Here is a 23,228-nt window from a genome sequence, read left to right as displayed (position 1 = left end):
CAGCGCGCGAAGCGATTCGGAGACAACCAGCAGGGTTCCCGGCCACGCCGCGAGAGGGCGCACAATTCCGATGCAGTTGGCATGAATTGCACATGCAATGTCGTAGATTGCATTCTCAAGATTGCAATGTCGTATGGCATTCACCTAAAAATTTGCCAATCAAAATCACCACTGAAAGGGAGAAACCAAGCAAGGAAATAAATTAAATTGAGCGTGCAGTACAACCGACTATGTTCAGCATTTCTAGTTTGGCGAATAATTGATGAAACACCATGCAGCTGAGAAAACCTACAAAGTGGCTTCTTGGCCTTCTTAGCAAAAGGGCTTACTGGGGAAAACATCATGTTTCTCGGCTAATCACTCACAAAGAAAAGAGAGTGCTGTCCTTTGAAAAATAAACCTGGCGCGAACAGGCTATGCATGTAAACATTTCAGGGCGTGACTCCATGCCTTATTTGTATATGTATTTGTCAAATCTACGCTCTAATTTCTATAGGCCGTAAGCAGAATGCCCAAAACGTTTGAAGTGCATCACTACGGTGACGTCCCCGATTCATCCTAACCTCTGTCACTTGTTTTCAATTTTTTTTTAGAATCGCTCTTATATCTCTTCAAAGTAAATGTCGAATTTATTAAGCAACATTTCCACTACTCATTTTCAGCCCTTTATTTTCATAGTGGCTTTTTGTTTTGTTTCATTGATGGTGCCTCTGCAGCTGCTCGCGCTTCTGTTATACTCAATTTCGTCATGTCGCTGGCAGTAAATCAGTATTTAATTTAATTGGATTGCTTTCTTATGTACCCAGAAAAAGCACACAGTAAGCGTTTTAACATGATGAACGACAAAGAAACGATATACGTGAGATACATGATTAAGAAAATACACGTAACTTGGAATAATTCAAACTTACCTTTAAAAATAGAGCTTTGGGATCCACCAGAAATTCTAGATATTACGAGCGATACACGTAAGTCACACCTAAATCACAATTTCATCAGTGCAGTCCCAATTGAACAGCGTGCCACCGTACTTCAGGCCGTGCTATTCGCAGAAACACATCCTCTCTTCACGACCTATTTAGGTTCTTGTAAAAAAATTCATCACATTCATTTCTTGACTTTTGGCGGTAACACGTAGGAAAGTAAGAGAGGGAGTTGTGGGCTTTCTAAACTCACAAAACAGAGAGGGCATGAACGGAGTCATAGTTGAAAGGTGGAATATTGGAAGCATTTCAGCCCTCGGACATTATTTGCAAGCACCGAATCCGGTGCAACAGTGATAATAGGCGCTGCAATATTTGAACCACTGTTCGTGTTTTACATGCCGTAACCGCGAACTGATTAGTACTATTAATTATAGGATATATGCTCCAGCATAACTTTGACCGCCTGTGATTCTTGACTTTGCACGTAAACATCGCACGTAAGCGGGCTATTTTGCATTTCCTACGCACAGAAATGCGGCCACCGAGGTCGATCTCTAACTCACGAACATTTGCTGAGCAGCGCAACGCCTTAGACAATGGACTACTGCAGCGAGTAGTGGCTGCTGCTAACCATCTTACTACGTTCGCAGGGCTTTGCTGGAAACGCCGAAAAGACGGGAGTGTTGAGATAGGCCAGTGAAACAGATTTCCACGTACTTGGGGTTCGTCGTTTTCAAATAAAAATTGTCTAGAGCAACCTTCTGCGGCCCGATTACTAACCTATCCTCCTTAGTTGCGCAATAGCGTTAAGGGCCCCTTGTTCCGGAAAATTCCGTGTCGGCGTCCTGCGTTCGGCGCCGACACTGAGTCTGAGCTTGTTGTGAACAAAAATCATCCCGAATCAAGCATACCCGACAACTGAGGCCCTTCGTGTAGCGCATACTTGTTGCTGAACCAATTGTATTCCTCAACGTAAGATGCGTCAGAAAATCGTAAAGTACCACGAACACACAACCTACAGAAACGATGGAGCCGGACTGTAATTTGAAGGTATGACAAAGCATAATTTTGTTACGCTGAAACTCAAACGCAGACCCCTTTTACAGCGTTTGTGCAATACATAGAGTGGCGCGCCCGGTTCCTTCCAATGCCATTCAAAGGGTTCTCGGCTCCGTTCATCTGGGGTCCACGCAGGAGGCCGCGTTCCTAGCAGAAAGCTTGCTGTCTTGCATAGCGTTCACCGCTGGCGTTTCCCGGTACCCATTACGGTTGCATAAGCGGAAGTTGCCGAGAAATGTGAGAAGCCGTCAGGGATATTTCAATGCTATCGCTTTTCACTATAAAAGGCAAAGCTTAGGCATACTCCAAATTATTGTGTATGAGCAATAAGTGAGGGCCATCATCATCACCACCATATTCCACCCTATCTTTTATATGTAGGCTGTGCTGCATTACTTCCTCTCAATTTACCATCCATGTCACTACTAGAGTTAAATTCCACTTTCTTTTAAAGTACCATAACCACCAGCAGAAGGAACATCGTCAGTTTGAACCTTTCTGTTAGGTAAACTCACGGTGAAGTTGACTGGGTAAACTTATTTGCCCCAATTAAGGGACTAATTAAGTGTTTCGGACGTTAATTGTGAAAGCGCAAGTACGGTTCTTCGTTGTTACACAGAAAACGTCCATTTGTTCCTGAGTCCATTGCAAACCGTTAAATGAGGGGCAGCGAGCTTTATCGTAAAGGAAGAGAACGAAGAAGAGCGAGGAACGCGGAGGAGCAGCATCCTGCAACAGAGCAGCAAATCCGGCGCCTTCAGATGTGAGTATTTCTTTAAAAAGTGACTTTTCTGTGACAACCTCGTTTATTCTCTATGATGACGCTGCATGCTTTGTAAGCGTCGCCGTTCACCAAGTTGCTCCATTTTTGGTTTACCACGTAAGGCCAATCCTTTATGCTTCTTATGAAGAGGAGAGTAGAAGGCTTATCCGTGGTGCAAGAAATGTTTAGGCGAAGTTTCGCTGATAAAGGAAGAAAAAGATTGTAATGCCACCAAAAGGGTTCATGAATGAGCAACAAAAACGCTATCTAAACATAGGCAACCGTCCTGTACTCGTATGTTACAGGCGAAAATGTGTTTTCGTAATGCCAAGCTAGCAACAATATTCTGTTGGTCACAGCTCTCAGGTGCTTTTATTAAAGTCTCTTTCTCTGCAGCAGCACTGTATGGGAGTTGTGCTAGTGATTTACGAGGAAGGGCGTAGCTGTTGCTCCTGAGCGGGAGATTAGTCGATGCATTTGTTGGGCACCTAAATAGCAACTGAATGCAACTGAATTTCGCGTATGCGCATAAAAGCCAAGACATTATTATACCTCTGACTAGCATCGCGTATTTACGCACGGCCGCTCGGTGCGGGTTGCAATGGGAGCGAACGTGACAGTCGCAGTTGCGTCCTCGGCCTCTTGGCTGGGCCCAACAGCGCTATTTCGGAGCGACAGGACGAGACGGGAGACGGCGTTCCAAGTGCGTTCTTGAGCCCTGTTTGCCGGCTGGTGGGGTCGCGGCAAAGGAAACTTTTTCATGCATGCGACAGCCCGCTACTTTTCTTTCTTATTTTATCCAGCGGTCGTGCTTTAGTTAAGCGCGGGACGTTTGCGTCTAATGACGCCCTTAAAATACGAGCAGAGTTATAACATGAATTGTGAGATGCTGGTGAATTCTAACGATAGAGAGACACCACAGAGATATTGTCATGTTCGTCCAGTTAAAAGATGTTTAAAGAATTCAGCTTTGTCAGCCGACTCTCGTGATGCAGCCACGCTCGCGGCATCGTCGTCATGCACTCCTCAGGTATTCGTTGTCTGAGGACGTCGGTCGTGGTTGTTCCATTGTCATCACTACAGCTTCTTCGGACGTTCGTGATACCGTCATCACGCCCCTCTTGTCAAATACTCGTCGTCATCCAATTGTCCTTACACAATTGTCATGTCATTGCAATAATGTCCCGAGAGTCATAACGTCATCGTCATTAAATGTTCATCATACTTTTGTTGTTATCTCATCGTGCTCGTTTTGTCGTTGTCATTCTAACTTCGTCATTCCACTCTTCTCATGCAGTCGTCGTCACACAGTGGTCGTCATGCTGTCGCCGTCATACCACTTTCGTCATCCCATCTTCTTCTTAATTCTATCGTAGTCAAGGTGTCCCATTCAGTCATGATTAAGCCACCACTGTCCTGCCATAGTCATCACTGCGTAATCGTCAGATGTTCGCTATCATGCATCCGTTGTCATACCGTTTTTGTAATGCCTTCGTGATCGGGTGATCGTCCTCAAGTCATCATCGCACTGCAGGCTTCGTGATACAACACTCGTTACACCACAGGCCTCATACATTTGCGATGCTATCGTCGTAACACTGTCATGATGTATGCATGAGCCCTCACTGTCAGCAGATGTCGTGACGTTCGTTCCATCGTTATCGTTCTAACTTCGTCGTCCAACTGTCAGCATGCCGCATTAGTGAAGCCATTGTTGTTACACATTTCGTCATGCCATTGTCACCCCTTCATCGTCGTGGCACAGTTGTCATCGCGCATTCTTTGCCATACTGATGTCGTGAAGTTATCGCACTTGTTCCGTCATCGCAATTCAAGCTCCGACATCCGGCTCTCGTCATGCCATTGTTGTCACGCCATCATAATCACAAAGCCATTGTCGTATCATGGTTCTCATGCCATTGTCGTGACATATCCGTTTTAGCATCGTGATCACTTCTTTAGCTTCATGCCGTTGTCGTCATACGGTCGTCTTCATACCACCTTCAGTCCATCCAACGGCTTCATTGCTTCTTCATCATTCTACTTTCATCATGTCATTCAGTCATGATTATGCTACTTGTTGTCATGTCATCGTCATCTATTCAATCAATCAATCATTTTATTTCTTTAAAGAAGGAGGAGTACAGGACTAAAAGCTTGGACAGCTTGACGAGGTCCCGACCCCTTGTAAGTTGGCATAACAGCAAGATGACCGCCAGTCATACACAAGAAATGAAAAAAAAAACATCACAATGTAACGGGTAATACAGAGTGAAACAAGACGGCAAGAAATAATCAACACTCATAAATAACAGTGGAAAACAAAATTAGGAGAAGGCAATGTCTAGTCTTGCAAATAAATAAGTTGACAAAAACGTTTAATGCGAGAGTTTCGGTTTGTGGAGGGATCAAAATTTTGTCGGTCTAATAGGTTTAAAAGCGAAGGTAATGTATAGGATAAAGATTGCTCATCATAAGAGGTTCTTGGGGTAGGTACGAACCACATTTCTTTGTGTCGGGTCTGTAGAATATTTGTATTTTCCCGAAGTTTTGCCAGATGAATTGTATCATCAATGCCAAATTTTACGAAATCTTTGTAGCACAACATCAACCTATAATTGTAAAAACAAAATACAGGAAGAATTTCATATTTAGAAAAAAGTGATTTTGTGGAGTGCGTATAATGGACATCAGCTATGTAACGCACAACTCTTCTTTGTAGCAAATGTAGTTTGTGCAAGTTTGTCACACCAGTTGTACCCCACACCATGACGCAGTACTGCATGACAGATACCACCAGAGCATTGTACAGCATAATTTTTACCTTGGTCGGGAGTAAGCGACGCAGACGAGCAATAACACCAATGGCAGATGACAATTTAGATTGCAGATGATCAACATGCTCATTCCAGGTTAGGTGCTTTGTAAAACGCACCCCAAGGATATTAACGCAATCCACTATCTCTAACTGCTCACTGCCCAGACACAAATTCATATTAGTTGTCAACAACTTTCCTCTAGGCGCGTACAAGATAACTTTTGTTTTCTTAGGGTTGATTTTTAAGCAGTTTATCACGGACCACCGCTCTAAGTCAGACAGCGTCTTATTAGCCTTTATTTCTATATCTGTTTCCACGTTGGCTGTAATAAAAACGGTTGTGTCATTGGCATACGAAACGAATATAGCGTTATCTGTACAGCGTACAATGTCGTTTATATAAATCAAAAATAAAAGTGGCCCAAAATGCTGCCTTGCGGCACACCAGTGATAACTGGCTTCCTTGAAGATATTGTGTTACTAGCATCTACGAACTGTGATCTGTGGGACAGATAAGATGTCATAAGCGAGTGGGCGGTTCCACGTACACCATACATTTCTAATTTGTTAAGAAGGATGGAATGATTAATTAAATCAAAAGCCTTAGAGAAATCTATGTATATGCCTAGTGCCATATGCTTCCGGCTGAATGCATCTAAAACTATTTCTTTTTGGCTCAGGAGGGGTGTTTCCGTAGAGCGGTGCTTTCTAAAACCATGTTGAAAGTCTGCGATCAAATGGTGACGGTTAAAGAATGAGAGTAATCGCGCATGCATTATTTTCTCAATACCCTTAGAAAATACTGGAATTATTGATATAGGCCGATAATTATTTAATGCTGTTTTATCACCGCGCTTGAAAACGGGAACAACGCGGGTAATTTGCATTCTCTTAGGAAAGGCAACTGTAGATAATATTAAGTTATAAACATGGGCTAGAATAGGGCTTATAATATCGAGCACATACTTTATAGGGCGAATCTGGATACCGTCGGCGTCTAGCGACTTGCTGTTGCTTGTAGCTCTAATAGACGAAAAAACTTTAGGAGAAGTATTTGGAGCAAGGAAAAGCGATGCTCCATTCCTGTTTACTGGTAGAAACTGAGCGTGGTTAGTTAGGCTTTGTTCATGGTCCTGTTCAAGGTTTACCATCTATTCGTTGGTAGACAGTGTACATTACGCGTCCGTTGCCATACCATCGTCGGCGTACCATTGTGTTCATGCTATCGTCGTTATTCCAGATTCATTATACGCTTCTCATCATGCTGCCATCGTCACAACACCATCATCACCCTATTGGAATCATGTCGTCATCGTCATGCTGTCGTAGGTTTACCATCGTCATGAGAATGTTCACCTCTCTATAACAATACCATTTTTTCTCGTGCAGCGTTGTCCTTGCGAATGAGTGAGTGCCATCATGAAATGCCGTGATATCGGAATACAGGCAAAGCAACGGAACTGTGACAATGACCAGTACAGATGGCGAACAAACGTGACAATAAAAATACCATGTTTTGCTACACAACTTGAATTCTAATCGTAATACCATCGGAGGTCATCGTGAGATGAATTCTGCCCTAATTTTGTTCCTTAGAAATATACCTATGGTTTGGGTCCAGTGCGCCTACACTGATATTGAAATGGACCGACATGACAAATGAGAGCTAGCTGCCAATACGCGTTTATCGTCAGTGGCTGATTATACTGACGATGATATCTGTCCGGAATACGCGTTTCGCGTTTTAGGGCAGATAATTTAATTATTATCTGATGCGCCACAGAGCGCACAGCACAAGCACAATCGCGACAAATACTTGGGATTGGCTTTCATTTCCTAGATGAGAAACTTTGAGCATATCAGTCTGCATGTCTCAATAGAGCTTCTTACGCCGACCCGTTGAACCAAGTTGTCTACCAGCTCTTTGGTCACTAAGCATATGCAGGCGCTCCATCGTCGTCATTCCAGCTTCGTGATCTGACTATCATCATGCCGCTGTCTTTACGCATTTTGCTCAGGCCTAGTGATCCTATTTGTCTAATAGCTTCTCTCACTATATCGCTGAGCTCTTGGTCGTGATGCCTTCGCTATCACTCCGTCATCGTTGTTCCAGTTTTGTCATCTGACTCTCCTCATGTCATCGTCATCATGCCGCTATGCTCATGAGCAAATTTTGCAAGCGAGCGTGATAGCAAAGTGGGGCGTATATGTTGCGTATAGCCGAATCACCATTAGTGTCGCAGCAGCCACTAAAGACATTCAAAACGTCACTTAAGGAATACACTGTCTGCCTTCATTGCTCGAATGCTAATCACTTTACCCTCTAGAGTCATTTTTAAGCTGAGCTCTGTCGTAATTTTTTCTCCCTCTATATTTTCAAGAGTGAGCTTAAGCCGCTTCTGCTGACTAAAGATATGCCAACAAAAATGTTGTTCACAGTGCACGTTGGGAAATAAAAGTAAACTGTGGTTTTTAAGGTCTCACAGTGGTATAGTGCGTTATGAAGGACGCCTTATCGTAGGATAGCGCAAACTTTTCCTACCTGTAGTTTCTTAACGTCCAAACACGGCACAGTAAACAGGCGTTCTTACATTGAGCCTCCTTGGGAAAGTGGCTGCCGCGGGGAGCATGGGAGCCGCGAACTGCTTCTCAGCAGTGCAACGCCATCGCCATTGAGTGACGCCGGTGGGTGGTTGACGGCCACACGGATTTCTGTGAAGGGCAGCGCATCCATCACCCACGTATTCTTTTATTCTTCCATTGGGTGAAAATAATCTTAGCGGCTCACTAATACAGCGCTTGCTACATTGCTCGCCACAAAAAAGTGGGATGCGATAATTCCCCAGCCGACCAGTATCCCTAAGTCCATTTCTCACAAGATGGAAGCTAGATTTCAACCATTTCAAGTGATTATCTCAGGCAAACTACCCATCTTATACACAGAATGTGATTGAAGAATGTTTGTTTCGAAATTTGCACGTGCCGAATGGTATACCTTAGGTCCCTTCACGTCAATGACAAAAACTGAGTGTGGTTTAGTATATCCATCAGCAGTCCCTGAATTTGAAAATCCTCCAATAACAATTATTTTCCTTCCGCTGTTGAGCATGTCGTCAAGTTTGGCGATTCGAGACGTAGCACTCACAGGCAACCTCTTTCCAACAAACGCCGAAATATTAGAGTTCCTACCTGTGCTAGTAAGGTGATTCATGTCGTCTGTCTGTTATAGTGGCAAGGATTGTGCAAGGCAAAATGGACGCTGTGTAAATTGAGCGCTTGCAGCAACTTCGTCATATTTTAACTGCAATAGTACCCTTAATTTGTATGTATTACAGTGAAGAAATTGCACGTTGCCGTGCTTTTTTCTCTACGGTTTTTTCTAATCGTCGAAAACCTGTGGTCTTCATGCTCACACCAGCCTCTTGTCAATCCCGCTGTTTGTTACTGTTTCTTCCGAAGCGCTGGAACTGTGTCTGTTGTCCAGAATGTAGGGGCTATAAACTCTGGTGTGCCATTTTTTTAGGCAAATTCACTTAGCAAAATATTGTGCCGGCGAAATATTCCTAAAGGAAGCTGGAGTAAATCAAAGCAGAATCCGCTGAACCTGTGCGTCCAAAGAAAATTTATGAAAGGCACCGCAAAAGTTTCATTGGGTGGTTTGTAGCAACTTACATACGTAAGTGAAAGACGTTTTAATCAAGTCTTGTATGTGAATTTCAAAGCGCGGCACCCTGAGCGTTCTGTCTGATTCAACTCAGTTATGCGCAAGTAAGAATTAGTGAATAAATGACGCAGCATGGTTTCATAGCTTTATTACTACTAAGGACCGCCGTGTAGTCTTTACTGCGTGTTCCAAATTGATCATAATGTTGATTCTACATGCGTGTTTCTGTAGCAATGTCAAAAATCAAACAAGAAATTTACATTTTAGGATTCGCGAGTCAGGAGTTTCCGTTATCGTTAGGTTAATTTCATGAGTACATTTTACATTGTCCAATGTCGTGCAAGTGAATACAATAGTCCAAATAATAGGCGTGGTTTTCGGGCCATTTTTAATCTTATTACCTTGTCAAGTGCGACGAAAAAAGCAAGTGCTACTGGACCACCATGCGAAAAAAAAACGTGTTCGATATACATAGGGCGTCGACTGTAGTACACCAGTTTGGAGAGCATCAGACCTATGCTTTCTTCAAACAACACTGAATTTTAATGCAGGTGGTTTGCAGAAATCTTCTGTAAACCTCTGTACTGTGTTTTTGACTTTCTCCTCTTACCATAAACATTTTCCGGTGAAACTGTATAAGTCTGGGATCCAGGGCTTCGGGGCATCTGTCGGCAAAAACTATAATGTGGGCCGATCCTGCTGATAGTGCAGAAATGATGCAAGCTCAATAGCAGCACCTGCTGTGGGCATGCGGACCTATCACATGCCCTTGAATCACCCTTGTCAGACCTGGGGACCCACACAGGTGCCAGGCGCAAGGTTAATAGAAGAAATTTTTGAAAACTGTTTTGGACAACGTTTTCAAAAACGTTCGTCAAAGAATTCTCGGCGCCGATCGCGCGAACATGCTCGTGCCACTGCTCGCGCGTTCGTCGCCGTCTTCCACAGCTGCCTGCATTGCTGCTCATCATTCAGCGTAGAATCTCGCTTGTTTTCTGCCGTCGTAATAGCGAAGCCGAGTTTACGCGCGTGTTAGCCATTGCTCAAGAGGGTGCGAGCCATTCATTGTCTTAGGTGCCGGATACATGTAATAACTGAGGTGATACGCGAATGTCTGCGTACCTATATCGTCACGATGACCGAAGATCCGAAGATGAGGACAATATATACGCTCGTACCTTCGTTAAAAATTCCGTGTCACCTCTCTGTCACGCGCTAAACAGCTTCGCTGCCGATCTACCTTCACAGAGTGGTATGGCTCATTATTTTGTTGTTTCAGTTCTTTTTACAAAAATTTTTCAGTTTAAATACCACTTCTCTGTTTGCACTATCCGAAAAGATTTCTTTACAGTTTCCCTTTATGATTTCTGTAATATATTATTCTTTTACTTTACAGAAATTTTATGCGCAACGATTATTTAAATATTACAATAGCCGGGAAAGCTTTGTTTTCGACATGTTCTAGGCATCCCAAATGACAATAAGTAGTCGCGAAACTTTATCTTTCTATAGCGAACGCAACAACAACATCATACTCACGTACGACGGTGAACAGCGTTCACGGGCCAAGTAAAAATTCTTGAAGGAAAAATGTCCTTGCATACATACAGAATCGGGTAATTTGAATAGCGGCATAGTCCTGGCCATAGATACTTTACAAAATGGTGGAGGTGATAACGTGAGCGAAGTTAGAAACGTGATATCAAGTATCCACTCAACTTCGGTTCCCGGAAAGGTCTAGTCTTCGCGCATCTTAAGCTGTACGCTAGAGAAAACGCAGGCCAAAAATAAATTGCGTACATTAACGTCACCTCGTGGTATCAACGAATGAGGTGCTCTCTATGGAAGAAGTTGAAGTACATAATTGATTTAGTTTTTATAATTTCTAATCGAAAAAAATAAACAAATTTGACCGTACAATGTCACCCGTTTAGACGGTTATAGGTAAGAGAATTGCCGCTTGGCAGTGATGTAATAGACGAGCGACTGACCGTTTGTGTGTTTTTCTTGTCTTCAGAGCCCACGAAGAACCTGCACAACGATGTGTCTTTGCGATACACCAGGCAGTGTAATGCTGTTGGGAGTTTTCTGCCTCGTAAGTACGCCGCATTTACAAGCATTTTAGCTTCTTTAGGCAACTTACAAACCCATAAACCGGCGAAACGCCTGAAGGCTGTTTCACATGCTGTGACAAAAACGACGAAAATCGGTGTAGTCGCACGCGTTGCGAGGCGATTTTAAGAGGGCGCATTTCACATGATCGCGATTTCAACAGTGCGACAGGTGCGACGTCCAGGGTTGTTTACTGCCAGGTTTCGTGGCACTCACTGCATAATTCCCTTAATGTAATGAATAAAACATTTGCATTACATTACTTTTGACTTTTATTTATTGGGAGCAAATAATATGCGTGTTTTTTTATTTAAAAGCGAGTAAAATTAAGAATTGTTTTGGAGTGCGAAACAGTGGTTTCTGAAGTTCAGTGGGATGAGACAGGCAGCACGTAAACAGCGGTTCGCAGCTGTTTTAACGTTGTGTTTCTCTCATCTGCCTTTTATGACCGTTTCGTTCTGCCTGCGCTACAACAATCTACAAGATAAGCTATCGAAAAGTTCATTTAGCCACCCTCAATGCGTATGCAGCATTCGCAATTTGGCTACGATGAAGTCATCGTGTCAGCCCAAAGAGATCCTCGCGCTACCCGTGCTAGGCGTCTGCTTCAGGAGAAATGATGCGTGTACATTGCTCGGGATTGCGCATGTGCGGTGCCTGTCCGTAGCCGTAGTCTTGCGCCAAACGCAACAAAAAGCACCAACCCGAAAGCGGGCGGCTGCCTTTGAAGGAAGCCGTAAATGATTGTGTGATTGCTGTAACTGAGCTGTGTGATTACTGATCGTGGTATGGCAAATGTGTCATGAACTGCAACCTTAGCGCTAATCTGGTTCGTCCATCGCGGTGCGTGTGCTGTATATATATATATATATATATATATATATATATATATATATATATATATATATATATATATATATATATATATGCGTGTGTGTGTGTGTGTGTGTGTGTGCATGGGAGTGCTCTCTAAACCTTTCTATTCCGTGAGTACTGCTATATGCGTCGCTCCTATATGCTCCTATATAACTGCTCCTATAAGACTCCTACGCGTGCTACGTCTCCTATAATTTTTTTTCTAGCAGTTACCGCCACTCCTGTAGAAACTCTTCCTCGTATTATAGAATTCTAAGAGACATGCTTCTCGTTCACTGTTTTATCCTGTGTTTCACGCTGGTAGTCTACTGAGAATTTCTAACAAGAAGACCTTGTCAATAAGTGCAATCCTTAATGCAGGAACGTAGTTTCTGCTCGGCCTCGTATGCCGATCACGGCTAACCTGTTTTGTGGTAATATTATTATTAATATATTACTGATGTTATTACACATTAGACTTCCATCACTGTAATTTTTCTCACTTCTCTAGATTTCTTAAGCTAGTTATGCATTCAACCTGCAATAGATCAAAATTGTTACGACATGCTAATGGGAATCATTTCAAACTAGATTGCTCAGCTAAAGTTCAAATGAAAGCCTCAATGCGTATTCATATCTGGTATTCCTAAACATGTTCTATTTGCGTAACTTTATGTCGGCTTGAATTGCCTGCGATTCAATGCTCAGTGCTAGAAAAACATTCTTTTATTTGCTTCGAAAGGCTGCTTCCATGTCGATAGTAATGAATAAATATTTATTTCGAGAGTGCTAAGCAATGACTATAACTCTAAGCTTATCAATGCATTATTGTTTCATGAACACAATTAGGATTTTATCCTCCGTCTCATAACACCCATGGAATGAAACTTCACTTTCATAAGTATCCGCATGCAAACATTCCGGAGTTTCTCCTGAGCATTTGTCCACATCCTATATTGTGAGTGTTTGTACCAAGTTCTCGTGTTGCAATCGCAGTGATGTACACATTTTTAAAAAAATATGTTACTACAAAGCGATTTTTGAACTTTGTTTCCAAGTCTACAAGATATAGCCACGCAGTAACGACCACATCAACAAGCAAAATAAGGAACTGCAGATTCTCGGCATGTGTAGGAATCTATGCGAAGTGATCTTTTTGTCAAGAGGTCAATGAAATGCTGGTAAAGTAACTGCTGTATTATACAATCGGTGTTATTTCTACAATCCAACATATCATCTTTTTCAAGGTTTGTTTATGCACCGCATCAGTCACAACCTCAATATCGTGCAATGTTTATGAACAACACTGTTCACAAGTTATAGCAAAATGCAAACAGCAGGTAATGTAGGTGCACACTGCGATACATCCACACCGTGACGTTTGTTGAGGGCGGGATGGTGGGAGATGTATGCATATGAATAAAGGGCATGTGCATATGGATTTGTTTATTTATATACCTCGCTGGCTTCAAGGTTTGGTATTAGGCGAAGGAAATAACAACGTACTTAAAAGAAGAAGGACACGGCACTATACAATACTGAACAAGCAATAACAGAAAAAATTACCGCCACGCACCCCGTACAAATCGTAAACCGGCGAAGCTGAAATGTGCGGCTCCACTGTTTATCACATTGTTAATTTTAGAAGCCACACATGGCGCTTAGCATGATCACCAGCAGGGAGAGTGCAAAGAGTGATTCATTTTGTTAATCCAGTGGATTTGTCAACGTCTTTCTGAAATACGTTACGCATTTGTGTTTTGTTATGCGCTAATCACTGTGATAATGACTCGGTAATGCACTGTAGTCACCAAGTGGTGTACCGGAGTCGCAGATTTCATTTAAATAAATACATGAACACTTTGGAACCTACTGCAAAGTCGGAGAGAGTCTGCTGCATGTGCGCTCTGCTTCGAGAGAGAAACGACGTCACTAACGTTGTAGCCAATGGCCCGCCACACCTTTTCAGCATGATAGTTGTTATCATGATCTTGTATTAATCCCGTCCTCCTCTGTGTCCTTTCCCTGCAGTAATAGGCAGATAAATGTATATGCTTTAAATGCGTATGCATTTCTATGGCTACCCAAGTAAAAATTTGTCGTACGCCAGGGACGTGGTCCATGTGGACGCGGCGGAGTACGCAAATGAACAGAGTATGTGGATAGTTGCTACGAGTCTAGAGGGCGACTGTAGAGTTAGGGTGACGGTAAAAACATGGAAGCTAGAGGTGTGGAGGAGGAAGCTGCCTTAGCCCCGGCAATAGCTTCCACGGAAGCTAACATCGTAGTAAGCGACTGCAAGAGAGCCGTCAAAAACTATGCAAAAGGAAGAATCTCGCCGGAAGCACTGAGAATTTTATACAAATTTCGTGAAGATCGCGACATTCACATTATATGGGCACCCGCACACTCCTCCCTTCCCGAGAACAAAATGGCACACAACCTGGCTCGAGAACGGACAGGCCGAGCGGGTGACACGCAACAAATACTGGGAACAGAGAGAAACCGGATGACCAGATTTAATGAGATCACCAAACAATATAAGTTGGGAAGGAACCATTTCTCCCCGACACACTCCTCGTAAAGTAGACGGCAAGCGACGGCATGTCGCCTCTTACAAACAGATACCTATCCGAACCCGGTGGCCTACCACCGCTACTACCCGGACCATTACACGGATAGACGTAGATTCTGTCAAGAAAGGGCGGACCTACAACATATGGTTTGGGCTTGCCCTCGTACTCCCATACAGAATAAAATAAATAAGACCAGAGAGCAGTGGGAGACCGCGTTGCTCAGCTGTGCAGCGGAAGACCAACCCAAGGCAATGCAGCAGGCCGAAGATGCCGCAAGGGTCCAAGGGCTCGAGGCCGTCGTTTAAGTAGAGATGCCTAGGTCTCAAATCTTATTTGCACAAATAAAGTTTATTCCTCCTTCTCCGTACGTCACATAAGACGAATGCAATGGCTCATGCCCCCTTAAATAATGGCTCATACCCCTGCAGTAGGGTTTCTGTGGTAGTACCACGAGTGCTTCCCCGAGACATATACCGTTTCGCTGTAGAAGGAATGCGCACCTTTCTGCTGCCAATACGATCATAAGGCACGCTAACAAATGAAACTTTATTGAACATGCCGAGTAAATGCTGCTTGACAAGCAATAAATCGAAGGTACACAAAAAGGAGAATACGAACTGATGCGTGTCTATACAGATCGCAACAGGTAACGCATTCATCTCTGACAGTGTAAGATAGGCCATGCTCGCACAAGATTCGCCCAGTGTGTTTAAATTTACAGCTTCAATAATTTCTCAAGGCAGCCGATCTGAACAGTAGGCTAACTTTTTCTCCTACATTGCACCTTCTACATCTGAGCGTGCATTGTAAAGGAAGAAGCTAGAATTCTGTGCAAATCAGCTGCCTAGAGAAATTATGGAAACTCTAGATCTAAAAACGCTGGGAGAATCTGGTCAGCATTGCCTACGTTAGAGATACATGCATACAATAATTATTGCTTCTCCTTTTTGTGTTTCTTCGGTTTATTGTTTCTCAGCCCACATTTACTCGCTATGCACAATAAATATTCTGTTGTTAAATGATCTCGGTTTTTTTGTTCGTCCTATTTGTTTTCTTCTGCCATTCTTGTGAATAGCCAGGCTATTTACTTTTTTAGACTGCGACAAGTCTCATTATCGGCTCTTACGATGCTTCTGTGTAACTTATGAAATTTTTCAATAGGGCAATGTTGCAAGATGTATATTGTGAAGCAGTGGGAACAGGGCACGCTAACATCTGACGAAAAGGTTTATTGTGAGAATGCCGTGATTTATATAGGTTACTTGAGAGAAGTACAGCAAGAATGCGTGATAAAAAGCAGCGCTTGATGAAACCAAAGCATCAAAAACAGGAAAGAGAGAAAATACAAATAAATATGCAAGTCCAGGGAAACAAGCATTGTCATTACCAACTGCGCATGCGGTCAGTATGTCTATTGGAAAAAGAATAGTGTTTCTTGAATGGTGTTGGCATGCATGATTGGCGATTGTAGGAATTTGTTTTTCCGTCACTTGGAATTTTCACTTGTTTTTTTTCTGTTACATATTTATTTATGTTTGGTTGTGTCAAGCACCAACTTTAGCTGGCCTTCTTGCTGTCTGTTTGTTTTTCTGGTACAGTGTACAAATTGCCTCATTCTCACGATAAATCTTAGTTGGAAGTTAGGCCCCATCTCTCTCTAGTGTCATCCTGTTGATACTGCTTCATGTTATGCACCGTTGCAACATTTATGTGTCTCTGCGTATGTGTGTATGTGCGTGCACAGATTTTGATGTGAAATCAGGGCTTTGGGCAGGGCATCGTTCTTCTCCTGTGCAGCCTCATGAATTCATTATTTACATCACAACAGAAAGCAAATAGACATGATCAAACAGAAAGCACAGAGTGCTTTGATCTTCTCTGTTGTCAATTTTTTTCGCTGCAGTTAATAGTGAACCCATGTCAACTTGTCCAATTTTCATTTCTTATGTTGGGCTCATGAGCCCAATGTGTTCTGGAATATTTGCATGAATAATATTCCTTCATTTAATTTCTTGCCCTTGTGCTTGCATGTCTCCTGTCGATCTCCCGATTTTCCTGACAATCTTCTGTGATGTATACGCCCTGATTGCTTCTAGTGGATCCATGCAGTCAGGCAGGATGTTGTAGTCTGCAAATTTGTTCTGCAAGTGCTGCTTTTATTGCTCTCAGTTCAGATTTTCTGGCTGTATGGCATTTAATTTTGTGTGGTGTCGCACTACTGTTACACTGGTATTGCATGACGTGTAGTTCTGGGGAAACCTGCAAGGTGGAGAGAAGGAATTAATGAAGGAAAAATAGGTTTGTAGCAATGGCTACGAACGGGTGGATGTCTGATTTTCCCTTTAATAACTGTTATGACAACATCAGTGTACTATATGTGTCTGATGTTTGTTTGTGCCTTCATGATTAGCATCCTCTTCTCTGTGTTTGGCAATTGCATATAGTCTCCTGATCTAATTGTTTGTCCCCATATTTCATGGTATTGGCCTATTGTGTTTCAAGTTCAGCAGCTCCTGCGGTTGTGTTTCTGAAAGGCCTGGCAGTTGTCTTTGAATATCACATGCTAGCTGGCCTAGTATCATGAATCGGGTTCCGAGCCTTTGAGGCAAATAATTTGGGGCGCAGACTGCAACTTTACTCTGTGTAGGCGCTTGTTCGTTTGTTGTTTCTCGTAGAGGTCTTCAAGCATGGTAAAGATGGAAAGGCCTGTATTGGATGCCTGTGTTGGATTAGTTATCTTTTTCATATGAGTTATTTTTTTCAGGTATTTCATACCGTACACTACATTGGACATACGTACAGCATCTGCGACTTTCCATACTATCCGCTCGTCCAGCCCCCATGATTTTTAGAATATTTTTTTCACTGGGCGTAGGACTTGTGTCCAGGCGTGGCACAATTGTTTCACCCATGGGCTAACTCTGCTATCTTCGCATTACACTAACCGAGGATTTGGGGCTGTTGACATGCGGATAGATTTGTAAACCTACGTGAAGCGCAATGTACAATCTGGGGCGGTTCTTGATTGTGGTCTTATTTCCGATGTTGAAGTAAGCTAACTTATCACAAAATGAGAGGCCAGACTGGCTAAAAACGTCTGGTGTCTTGTCGAGAGCGCATTGAATCGTGCTTGATTTCTGTATACTATAGCTTTCCCATGGACAGTAGTACTCGATAGACTATAGTACTTACATCTATATCTGCAGACGTTAAGTGGAAACTAATAATTCTGACGATTATTCTTTTCTGTCTTTACTTCAAGAGGGGACACTGTGTGATCCATAGGATTTCGCATAAATACCCGGCCCAGAATCCTTACAACTTCCTTGGCGGGCGTGCGGCGTTAGATGCGTTTTCGAAGTAGCAGGACTATATAAGCAGCGACTCAAAGGTGGCAAAGGAGAGCGCCACCAGTATTCCCCGAAAGATCTTACGGAATTATTGTTCAAAAGAAAACACTTGAGTCAGTCCTTATGCTTGACGTATCATTAGTGAAGGCAGCTGGCCAGTGGCCAAGAGCACTTAGGAACGACACGGTTTGGGAATTCGGGTATCAATTTTTTTCCGCAGGCCGAGTATGCATAAGCCGCCTTTGCACAAGTCCTACGAACTTCTATGCAGCATTAGATTAGGATTGAACGGCAATCATTTGTCTCTCAGTTCAATCTATGGATTTGCAGACGCGTTCATCTTCAAAGATAACTCTAAGGGAGTAACCATAGGTAAAAACTCAAGGGGCACTTAGTTATCCCTATGTACATAAATGCGAAAGCACTGCGCAACACCACAATGCAAGGTCGTGGGTTCAATTACCAACAATGATTGCGGCTTCAAGTGACTTATTCACTGTGTTAATTACATGGGCTTTTATTAACTTAGCATTAATTAAGACCGAATGTCGTGGGCGAGTCACACCAAAGGTCGATCGTTCGCTGCATCTAAGGGCCACCGGTGCTCATGCCAACTAAACCAAACTTCCTGCCTGATGATTCGTATAATGTTTTCGTATTATTACCGGAAATTGAAAAAGCATTAAAAGGAGTACTTCAAGTGAACTTGCGAAGAGTAGAAGTTATACTTTACAAGAAAATATCTGGTATACGCCAGGAAAGGAACTAATAATATTTCACACTAGTGTCTTTTATCACTAATATTTGCAGCATGTTAGTCCTTGCAGATATAGCGTTTGATTAGTGCGCTTTAGGGAACGGTTGTTTATGGAACGGTTTATGGAACGGTCGCAGAAAAATGTGTGCAACGCAGTGTTTACTTTATTGCTCATGGAAGACGTGTACTTTAAATGCGAAAGCATTTTTATGCTTACTAAACGAGTACAACAAAAATGTGCTTCGGCCCGGAGGTTGTGCAATACGTTGCAAGCCCGCGGCGGGGTGGAGCATGCTTCAAACACTCAACAAAGTGAACGGAAGAGTGCATGCATTATTTGGAATTGCGCATGCAATATAGGTAGGGTCCACAGAAGCGAGCGGCTTTATATTCGAATTGCCTGTCGCCTCCAGGCGAACGAAGCTTCGAGAACACAGCACTTATGCCCCTTATGTAATACCCCGTTACGGGGTCTTTGAGTAATAAAATGGAAATGAAATCAAACTCGCAAAGCTCTCAGCACACGCCGCACCCAACCTCCTTCGCAGATCGCTTTCACGACATAGGCACGCGCGCCTGTCTTCAACGAAAAGCAGCGAGAACACAGCATTCGACGCTATCAGCAGTCGGCACTATCTGTCTGCATCGCTCATTGTGGTCAAGATATAGTCCGCGCGGTGTTTAATGGTCTACGCGGATGGATAAGGCGCTAAAGAGCGATACCAGCTTATAATGATCGGAGCGTCATCGGTGCACATGACGCCACCACCTGCACCGGTTCACTAGCCTCCTAAATTCCTGTTGCGCCGCTGTCTGCCGCAGTTTGTGTTGCAGCAGGGCGGTCATTTAGGCTGGTCGTATCAAATTTTATCGCACTAATAATTTCGCCAGGCTGCATGGACATGAGCAAGTTAAAGAATGCTTCCACATTCTTAGAAAACTTTCAGAGGAGCTTTGCCGTGCATTTTTTATTTCATAAGCATTCTTTAGCGAGTACCTAAGCCCGTCACGTGAAAAGTGTAATGCTTTGCAGCTGCACAAAAATGTGTAGTTTGCGAATTTAAGACATTCATTTGCTATAATGGTGCAAACATAGAGGATTGGCAGCTTTAAAAGGCTGCCTCAGGCTGCATAGTTTTACACGACGCTCACAGCTTCTCGAAGTGCATCATGGATCACACTGCATGATCCCTGGGTGGCGCAAATCGTAATTTTATCTGCGTAGACCGCGTGCTAGATGGTAGCTATCTGGTCAAGTAATACGGCAGCTTGTCCAAAGCCACGTTTAAGAGGGTGGGCGATAGGGTCTAGCCCTGTGCCGTTCCTCTACCAGCGGGTGTGCTGACGTCCGACCGGGGCTCTCCGTAGTTGTACGGACGTGCGCCCCAGTTGCAAAAGGCCATGTTGTCGAAAATTACGTCGTGGAAGACATTGTCGAAAGCCGCCTTGAGGTCAAGGGACAGAATAGCTCTAGCACAGTGGGCCCATCTACCACGTTCTCCTTAACCTGCAGGAAAACGTCCTGTATAGGCAGGTTGCGAACGTAGTTCCCGCGCCTAGTAGGGCGCCCCTCGCGGCGGCGAGCGCGGTACCGGCAGGATACGACCAGCCCGCTTGCGTTCGGGAAGCCTGTCTGTGCACTGTTTCGCGCGTAGCTGTTGCCTTTTCTGAGCAATGCCGAAGTACAACCCGAGCTGTTGCGTAGTGGGCTGCAATAGCACGTACACCAACTCACGAGGAACAAAGTTTTACAGGTTTCCAAGCCGACCGTATGAAGCAGAATGGCGTCAACTCTGGATAGCGCTCGTCCGACGGCATAAGCTGTTTTATGTTCCGGCGTTATGCCAAGTGCGTTAACACTGAATTCTTTGCTTTTACAGCAATGATGGCAGCAACGGGACACCTGTAGTGCATAGCAGCATATGCAGCAAACAAAGTAGTTTGTTTCCCCATTGTACCGCAGTAAAACTGTAGAACTCTTTCCCAATCCATTCCCATTCAAACAGCGCTAGGGCTTGCTGAGAGACTTGATGAGGGATTGCAGCTGGCTGAGCTGGCATGCACCATTCTGCGCCCAGCATATCAACTAAGGGGCAGTTGAGATCACCAAATTTTTTGACGACGTCGTTTATTGAAACCTCCTTTGCACGCACTGAAAAATCGCATCATAACAGTGTCGCACTCCCAGTAACTTGGGCGAAAACATTTTCCCAGCTTAGTCTAACACAACTGGTAAGTTCCCCAACTTTTTTGTGTTTGGGGAGAGCAACGTTAGAATACCTCGGGTAGGTCTTACGAGTCGTTCGTACGCCCCACGCTCTTGTGTGAGATGTTTGGATTCGCATTTGCCGTCCTGTATGTACAGGGAAGCTATCGCGGCCTCCTTGCACTTCCCTGCGATGCCAGCACAGCAATCTCAGTTCGCCGCTAGGATTCGTCTGCTGTCGCCGATCTTCAAGAATCAAGGTCACTTATAATTTCATGCGTCCACACCGTAGATAACGAAGTAACTTACGCTGAGCTTCACGCATCTCGCTGGTGCGTCCTTTTTCGTTTGCTGAATACACCTAGCAGTCACTTCCGATCAGTGCAAGTTGAACACTTCCCTCACGTCGTAGACGTGCCCCGCTTAGATAGACGACTTCCTTTCTCTAAATTCTTTTCACGGAAAAAGCTGTCAAGATCTTGTAATTCCCGAAACCTGGTTAAAATTATTATCGGCACGCTGTTTCGCGCCATCGCTACCGTTTGACAGGGCGCCAAACATGCAGCGCGAGCTGCTGATGCCGTGAGTAATCCTACCACATTCGCGCAACTATTCGTCAGATGGCACTAGGGGTCGGAAAGACAGGGCGCCGCCTAGCAGTTGCAACGTGCCCATAGAGCGGCTAGGGTGGTAGCCGAAGGCTCTACACGGAAAGCATTGGCTCTTTTCGACAAAGGGTTGTAGCCGGGAGAGTACAGCGCGGTCAAAGAGCTTACCTACTCACGAAGTTAAAGATATCCGTCAGAGATTCGAAAGTGACAGTGACTTGCCTTGATTTGGAATAAATATGATGTCCGTGTTGGGCCGTTCCTGCGGAAGGCTCCAGTTTCTCCAATTGTTAGTTGTCAGCAGAGGGCAGTTAAGTCTTGAATGTCCCGATTATCTGGGTTGTGTAGGAGCGTGTACAGACTCCCATCAGACCCGGATTTGATTTTCAGCCAAATGCCCTGTAACGTCACCCTCACCTCGGCTCCTCTAATATCGGGGTCTATGGGTGTGGCATCTGCGTGGGGTCAGGCCAGGTAGGTGGGGCGGGTACCTGTAACCATGTGCCCTTTCTGCAGAGTGTGAATTATAGTAGTATGATCAAGCCTTGATTTGTTGAAGATGGTGTGGATATATTATCTTTTGTGTAGCATCTAATATTTCGCCGAGTAGCCAACAGGTGCGCGATGTGCTTACCCTGCCGCTGAGGCGATCGCAAAGGCTATACATGTTACTGTTTGTGAGAGTGTTCTTGTAGTCAACTGCCTCCGTAGCTAGCTAAGCGGGCGATGCGGAGCTGAAGTTTCCGATTATGTTCCTGCCATCGTCACCATCGGGTCAGGCTTCTGCGGCCCTCCTATAGATGGAGCAAATGGCGATCCACATCGGGCGTCTCTGTCTGCGCAGTGAGGAGTTGAGTCACACTTTTTAGATCAGTTTGAGGTAGGTGTATCCACTTCATAAGGGAGGGGTAGTCCAGTGGAGCTAGTGTGGACCGAATATGACTAAATGCATCATTTGTTATCTTAAAAGCAAGTTCACGAGTACATGTCGGTTCTGCCTCTAGGGCAGTATCTAGAATATAAAATCGCTGCCCAAGTTCTCCACGAGATTTCTGGGAAGTATTAACCTGCCCTTGTGACCATCGTGAGCTCAGGACATGCGCCCCTGCTTACACTATTGTCTGATTGTGTTAGCTAATCTGGTTTCGTCAGCAGAGCCAAGGGATGGAGCTCAACAACATGAGGAGTCCGGCGGCCTTTGGGTGTTTCCTCTTGGTAACCGCAGGCCGGGTGCGGGATATTGAAGCCGCCTATAAGGACCATCTGTTTAGCCTGTTTGCCTAGAAGCGAAGAATTATGCCCTAACTCATGCTGCCTCGCATTCGGTGCGCTGTAGGTATTAAGAACAAATAACTTGCTTTAGGAACGCGAACACGGGGCCAATTTAAGAAGTACATGCCGAATGCGTGAGCTTTGGAAGGTGTGTTCGATAACGGTCATATGTTTGGACATTATAGTAACTGAGAGGTGTGATGTGTTACTATTAACTATGTCTGTGTAGATGCTGTAGGCGGGATGTGTAGGATCGCAATGC

At 44.1% G+C, this 23,228-nt stretch overlaps 1 protein-coding gene across 1 annotated transcript in view; it reads left to right on the top strand.

Annotated features, from left to right (window-relative positions):
- Positions 1-2,686: 2,686 nt before the first annotated feature.
- The window catches only part of LOC135910205 (uncharacterized), a 130,966-nt gene continuing 110,424 nt past the window's right edge, over positions 2,687-23,228 (top strand). The window contains exons 1-2 of the mRNA XM_065442253.1: positions 2,687-2,748; positions 11,248-11,325. Coding sequence (XP_065298325.1) covers positions 11,272-11,325 — 54 coding nt within the window. The 5' untranslated portion in view covers positions 2,687-2,748; positions 11,248-11,271. The remainder of the gene's footprint in view (positions 2,749-11,247; positions 11,326-23,228) is intronic.

This window comes from Dermacentor albipictus, chromosome 10 (genome assembly GCF_038994185.2).
Source record: "Dermacentor albipictus isolate Rhodes 1998 colony chromosome 10, USDA_Dalb.pri_finalv2, whole genome shotgun sequence".
Lineage (NCBI taxonomy): Eukaryota > Metazoa > Arthropoda > Arachnida > Ixodida > Ixodidae > Dermacentor > Dermacentor albipictus.
Note: the sequence above shows the minus strand (reverse complement) of the source record. Positions and strands in the feature narration are given on the sequence as shown.